The following is a 7,033-nucleotide window of genomic DNA, read 5'->3' on the forward strand; positions in this document are numbered from 1 at the left end:
CATTGAGGGGGGGGGGGGGGTGAGGGGACGGAGAGGGCCGATCGCCACGTTACTGCATAGCTGGAGCTTTCATGTCACCAGGGCAGACATCGAGGTAAAAAGGAGAGGCGGGGAAAACAATCACAGAATGACACGATAAAAAATCGTAATGGATTTGTGGCAAAAATATTGTTGTTGTCGTTGTTGCTCCAATATATACAAATTTAAGTTTCTCTAGAATTCTGTAGGATTTTAAACTTTAGCTAATAATGAGGGACTACTGCCCGTTTTGAGTCTAAATGAATTTTAAACATTTATCCCAGCTTACATAAGGAGACAAGTAAAATTAGGTACGTATAGTACATGCACAGGTTCGTCTATTAGCCCATCATATTTATCAAAGATCATGGCCAGAAATTCCGGACATCGCAACGGCGCAAGCGCGAGGTTACTTGACAATATGGCCACCAAACTCTCAAAGGAAATGTATGGCAGAAATAAAACAAAATAAAATAGAGCACGTTCTGGCTTACCGGGAACAAGTGCCGCGATCCGGTAGAGTTCTTGAAAGTTTGCTCGGCTATTCTGATAAGTTGGTTTTCATCAATCATCATCATATTTATTTTCGAAGCTTGGCCCATACAATGCTCTACAAAACAGAGGCTTGAAATCCCATTCTTGCATCCCAAGAAGATTTTGATCCTCTGTAGCAGACAACATAATCGAAATATCCCAAGTGCTGCGATCGTTTGAAGAAAAGCACCGTACGATGTACTATTTGACCAATTTTCACCTGCGATGCTGATTTCTTCGCTCTGCTTTTTGGTTTTAAAAAGCTTGCAAAATAGCGGAAAGCAAGCTCGTAAACAGCCACGCTAAAAATTCCCAAATCCACTGTCTTTGCACGGCGATATTTCGGCTGCAAATGGTCCGATTTTGCTCCAAAAGACATCGTTTGAAAGGCAATGTTCTCTAGTTTTTACTTTTATGCAATTACTTCGGTCAGCAGTTATTTAAACGCCCAACAACATCTTTTTGTACAACAACTTTTTCTGTAATGTCGTTGAGCCCGAAGTACGCCGCACAGAACAGCGGTATGCACCACTATAATGTGTAGTAGACGTATACCGCACGAAAATTAACAGACTCGATGTCCGGAATTTCTGGCCATGGCAGCTATGAAAACGCATCTGATTAGTTAACATGTACGTAGAAGCAAACCAAACGCGGAATTATATCCTCAGCGAGTGACAATTATCTATAGTCATTATAAACTCGCAAATGTCTCACAGTTAATGATCGCCAATGAATATATGTATATCAATATAACTGTCATGTATTTGGTTTATTGCAATCGAAGCACATGGAGCAGAATGCGCATAAGTGCGCATGCTCATAATGTCAACCGCTGGCTCAATACACTACAACTCCTCCCCCTTAAGCCAGTCTCGTACCCCAAAAATTTAACACAACATGCTATTCTTAAAAAAAAAGTCAGAGTCCTAGAAATGGGCAGTTCAATGTTCAAAGGTCCAGTCGGGCTGGGGGGCTTCCTCTCTCTGGTAGGGTATCTTCTAACAGGAACATGTCCAATCTGGCTCAGAGGGCTGCTAACTGAAGGTTTAGCAGCTGGATTGGATGGCTGAAAACCCGTTTCCCGTGGGACGGTTTCTGTCTGCTCAGGCGGCTCAGCTACTTGGTCACCATGGTACTCGACTGGGGGCGGGAACAGCAACGGCTGGATAACTGGTGTACGGTTGTCTGCAACAGGAACATTGGAATCTTTGATTTGGTCTGTGTGTCGACGCCAAACTAAGTTAGGCCCAATCTCCACCTCATAAGACAGGGGTCCTAATTGTGCACGCACAGTACCTGGTACCCACTTTGATTTTCCATTGTAATTTCGTGCTATTACTCTCTGGCCAATGGAAAAATGCCGCGTTACAGAACCACCCTTGGCGACAGACTGGTCTACCTGACGGTTGTTTATCTGGACGCTGAGATCTGGTTTCAAAAGGTCCAGTCGAGTGCGTAATCTTCTTCCCAAGAACAACTGGGATGGTGGCTCTCCAGTGGTTGAGTGGGGAGTGTTCCGATAAGCCAGCAAAAATCTTGCCAACTTAAGACTCAAGGATTTCACTTCAGTTTCGCTCTTCATCACACTTTTGAAGCTCCTCACACAGAGTTCCGCCAGCCCGTTGGTGGCAGGGTGGTAAGGTGCTGACGTGATGTGTTTGATTCCGTTTCTCTTAAGAAATTGCTGAAACTCTTCTGATGTGAATTGCGACCCGTTATCGCTTACCAACTGGGCTGGTATTCCATATCTGGCAAATACGTTCTGAAGGACTTCAATGGTCTTCTCTGAGGTTGTACTAGTCATTCTCTCTATCTCTAGCCATCTTGAATGTGCATCCACTACCACCAAGAACATGCTGTTGAGGAACGGACCTGCAAAATCAATGTGAATTCGTTGGCAGGGGGACGAAGGCCACTCCCATGCGTGTACCGGTACTGTACTGGGCTCTCTCTGTGTTAGTTGGCAACCTGAGCAGGACTTAACCGTCCGTTCAACTTCCTTGTCGATTCCAGGCCACCAGATGTAACTTCGGGCGAGGGCCTTCATCCTCACGACCCCCATATGTCCCTGATGCAGTTCTTCGAGAACTTGAGGGCGCAACTTTGGAGGTACTACGACTCTTATTCCCCACATCAGACAGCCTGATTGTAATGTGATCTCATCTTTGCGAACAAAATAGGGATTGAGTGCAGGAGCAGTGTTGTGTGGCCAACCTTTACTGGTCATCTCATACACTTGAGCCAAAACAGGATCTCTCTGTGTTTCTCGCCGAACGTTATCCACTGTGACTGGCAGTGGATCAAACTGCATCAAATTACATACACCCACAGGGTCGACAACTTCTTCATCTCTGGATTCCTTTACGAGTGGTAGGCGGGAAAGACCATCGGCATTACTGTGAACGTTAGTGTTCTTGTATTCAATGGTGTAATCATAGCCCGTCAGGAACAAGGCATAACGTTGCAGTCGAGCCGCAGTGACCACAGGGATGCTTTTCCGCGAATGAAAGATTGACGTTAAGGGCTGATGATCTGTGTACAATGTGAAAGAGCGGCCAAACAAATACATATGGAACTTCTTTACCGCCCCCCCCCCCCCCCAGATTATTGACAAGGCTTCTTTGTCAATCTGTGCATACTTTTGCTCAGTTTTGGTGAGTGTCCTTGAAGCAAAAGCTATGGGTCGCTCGGTACCGTTGTGCATCACGTGAGACAGAACCGCTCCAATACCGACAGGGATGCATCACAAGCAAGCCTTAGTGGTAGGCTGGGATCATAATGCGTTAGAACTTGCTCTGACGTGATCATTTCTTTCACTTTGTGGAATGCTATCTCGCACTGTTCTGTCCATTTCCACTGATGATTCTTCTCCAAAAGTTGTGTCAGGGGATGTACTACTGTCGATAGGTTAGGCAAGAACCTGTGATAGTAATTGATTAGCCCGAGAAAAGATCTCACTTCAACTACATCGTTTGGACGTGGCGCATTCAATACTGCTTCTACCTTCTCTGCTGACTTGTGTAGACCATCTTTGTCGATGTCATGTCCACAATAAGTTATCTTCTCCTTGAAAAACTCACATTTTGCCTTGTTTGCTCTCAACCCATGAAACTGAAGCCGTCGTAGAACTTCTTCTAAGTTAGCCAGGTGGTCTGCATCATCCTTGCCATTAATGATCATATCATCAAGGATACAGCTTGTGCCAGATGTTCCTTCCAGCACTTGATCAATGGTGCGCTGCCAGATTGCAGGTGCTGATGTGATGCCAAACACCAGTCTGTTGTACTGAAACAGACCCATGTGTGTGTTGATGGTGAGGTATTTCTTGGAATCTTCTTCCATCTCTAGTTGGTGGTATGCCTGACGAAGGTCAATCTTTGAGAATTTCTGCCCACCACTAAGCTTTGCAAAGATATCTTCAATGCGGGGTAAAGGATACTGCTAAGCTTGTAGTTCTGGGTTCACTGTGCCTTTGTAATCACCACAAATTCTGACAGACCCATCTTTCTTTGGGACAGGTACAATGGGCGTTGCCCAGTCGCTCCACTCAGCTTTCGTGAGAATACCTTCATTCTGAAGTCTTCTCAGTTCTTCTTCAACCTTGGGCCTCAAGGCGTAAGGTACGGCACGAGCTTTGCTGAAATGAGCTTGGCTATCTTCTTTGAGGGTTAGCCTTGCCTTAGCCGATTTGAATGTTCCAAGTTTATCTTCAAAAACATCAGAGTATTTGTCTAGCATGGTCTGCAGACGCTCGTTAGCAATTGGTGGGGTTTGTGAAGCTTTCAGTGATTTAATAGCATACCAATCCAGGCGTATCTTGTAGAGCCAATCCCTTCCCATCAACACCGGGCCCTTATTCTTAACCACATACAGATCCAACAGTAAGGGTTGCTGACCTTTGTACTCAACATTTGCCTTAAGCACTCTCAGTGGAACAATGTTTTCCCCCGTGTAGGTTTGCAACATTAGTTCCGTTTTATGCAAGGGTTTGTCGTTAAATTTCTCCTTGTATTAATCATGTGGAATGATCGACACAGCCGAGCCTGTGTCCAGTTCCATTTTCAACGGTTTCCCTTCTACTTTCAGATCTACCCAGATTACATTACTGCTCGGTTTCCTCACATTGTGTATCTTCATGCTTCCTAACACATCTTCAAATTCATCACTTTCACTGTACTGAACAGTGTGGACTTGAGTGTTTTGTGGTGTTTTGGGTGGTTGCTTTGACTTACCTTGTCATCTCGAGTTACAAACTCTGGAAATATGGCCCACCTTTCCACAATGACAACATGTCTGGTCCTTGAATCTGCAATTGTGTGATGCGTGCGAGTCTCCTCCGCATCGATAGCAACCTTTAGGTGTGAGGTTCGGCGGCGGCGGTGGCGGTGGCGGTGGCGGTGGCGGTGGCGGTGGCGGTGGCGGTGGTTTGCTGTTTTCTGAGATCTTGTCAACTCGAGGTTCTGCGTGCAGCTCACTGTGCAATTCCGAAGCATCACGAACGGCAGTTTCCATCGCTACGGCTATCTCCAAACCCTTGGAATATTTCAGTTTTGCTTCTGAAAGCAAACGCCTTTGTATCTGCATATTTTGAAGGCCACAGACCAATTTATCCCGTAAAGCTTCGTTAAGGTTCGCGCCAAAGTCGCAGTGAGTCGCTAGTTTCTTCAGGTCTACTACGTAGGCCAACACGGTTTCTCCTTCTCGCTGATTTCGTTTGTAAAAACGAAAGCGTTCTGCTATTTCCAATGGTTTAGGACTTAAGTGTTGCTGAAGGGTCGTGACGATCTCTTGGAAGCTCTTCGTGGCTGGTTTATCCGGTGAAAGAAGGTTCCTCAACAATGTGTACGTTTTGCTGCCGATCAAGCTTAACAAGGTTGGCACTTGGCGGTCCTCATCGATGTTGTTTGCTAAGAAAAACTGTTCTACACGTTCCCCATAAGTTTCCCATTTTTCTTGTATCTCATCAAAACTCTCTATCTTCCCGATAGCAGTCATATTTTCGACGTTTTCCTACGACTTCATCCTCCTCGCCACTGTCATGTATTTGGTTTATTGCAATCGAAGCACATGGAGCAGAATGCGCATAAGTGCGCATGCTCATAATGTCAACCGCTGGCTCAATACACTACAATAACCGAGCTTGGAATGAATCGGGTAAAACGATGTTATGCTGCATCTTTTAATCGTTAGCTTGCTTCTACTGAGGAGGGTTTCTTTAAATGGCTTAATTTACTTATGTCTAGATTTATGAAAACAGCGTCAAGGAAAGGCTTGCCCAGCTCAAGCAACAAAGCCACTGATATGTTTTCCTCTATTCTCTTAGTAATATACTCTTTTTCGTGCTATTTTCTATTTTTTTTTTTTAATCGCTTGGAGTGATCTTTAAGCCTTTAGGAGTCGTGAAATGCAGGTCAGTTGGTGCAAAGGAACGTATTTTTCATCGATACGGTTTTCATAAGTCCAGTTATGCATGAACACTGTAGGACCCAGTAGTATTACTGTACTAAAACAAATAAAAAACATGAAATCTGTCCAGAAAAAGCAGAACCTATCGATGATGTTTCCTTGTACCGTTTTTCTTGGCATTGAAATGAACTTGAACAGTGTTATAAGGAAGAGCCAGTGTGCCTCTTGTTTTCCCTTCCTCCCAAACACAACAAACACTTAGGATTTCTCCTATATATAGTAGGACTGAGGAAAGGAAACAGTGCATATGAGTTTGACTGGAATACTCCATTACGTAGTTTATTGGAATATTTTCATCATTTTAGTAGTCTCCTACATGGCTTCTGGCGTCATCCTGTTTTGGGAGGGGGGGGGGGGGGCGGCAAACTGGATAAAAGCTATAGTCACTATGTGAAGAGTTGGAAGTTTGATGCCCAATAATAGTGTGTATGAAGCCTTGGAGCCGAATGGCTCATAGCTGCCGGAGCTTATCCCGGTTTCTGTGGCATGAAGCGGCTAGGAGTATTTCTACTCCCCCTGGATGGGATGCCAGTCCATCGCAGGTCACTCCCCCGCAATTTTTTCTGTTTCCCCAACGATTCGCCGGTACCCATTTATACTCCTGGGTGGGGAGAGGCACTGCGAGAGTTAAGTGTCATGCCCAAGAACACAAAACAGTGTCCCCGGCCAGGGCTCGAACCCGAACCGCTTCCTTCGGGAACGAATGCACTAACCGTGAGGACACCGCGCCTACCTGATGCCCAATAACAGGGTACTTTAAATTTGAGTATGATTACGAGCTGAGATCGCCTACGAGAACGACTTTGCAATTCTGGTTTGAAGGCTCTATATTATCATCCTCTGAGCTACCCACTCTACCGAAACCAACATGAAGAACAAAGGCCCTGAAAACTAACATCACTAGTTTAAAATTCGGAAATTGTATCCGTACTCAAATTCGTACTTGTAGTTTAATTTGAAGGTCTCCAATTTCAGCATAAACGTTCTGAAATTATTAGCTGGGTAAAGATAC

General features: G+C 44.9%; 1 protein-coding gene across 1 annotated transcript; it reads right to left on the reverse strand.

Moving 5' to 3' along the window:
• Positions 1-3,258: 3,258 nt before the first annotated feature.
• LOC145501709 (uncharacterized) lies at positions 3,259-3,897 on the reverse strand. Its single transcript, XM_081481121.1, has one exon. It carries the CDS (start codon positions 3,895-3,897, stop codon positions 3,259-3,261), a length of 639 nt encoding a protein of 212 aa, XP_081337247.1.
• Between the last annotated feature and the right edge of the window lie 3,136 nt (positions 3,898-7,033).

This window comes from Orbicella franksi, chromosome 10 (assembly GCF_964199315.1).
Source record: "Orbicella franksi chromosome 10, jaOrbFran1.1, whole genome shotgun sequence".
Classification (NCBI taxonomy): Eukaryota; Metazoa; Cnidaria; class Anthozoa; order Scleractinia; family Merulinidae; genus Orbicella; species Orbicella franksi.

Coding starts and splice junctions, on each gene's coding strand:
- LOC145501709 (XM_081481121.1), bottom strand. CDS start 3,897: ATGGAAGAAGATTCCAAGAAATACCTCACCATCAACACACACATGGGT.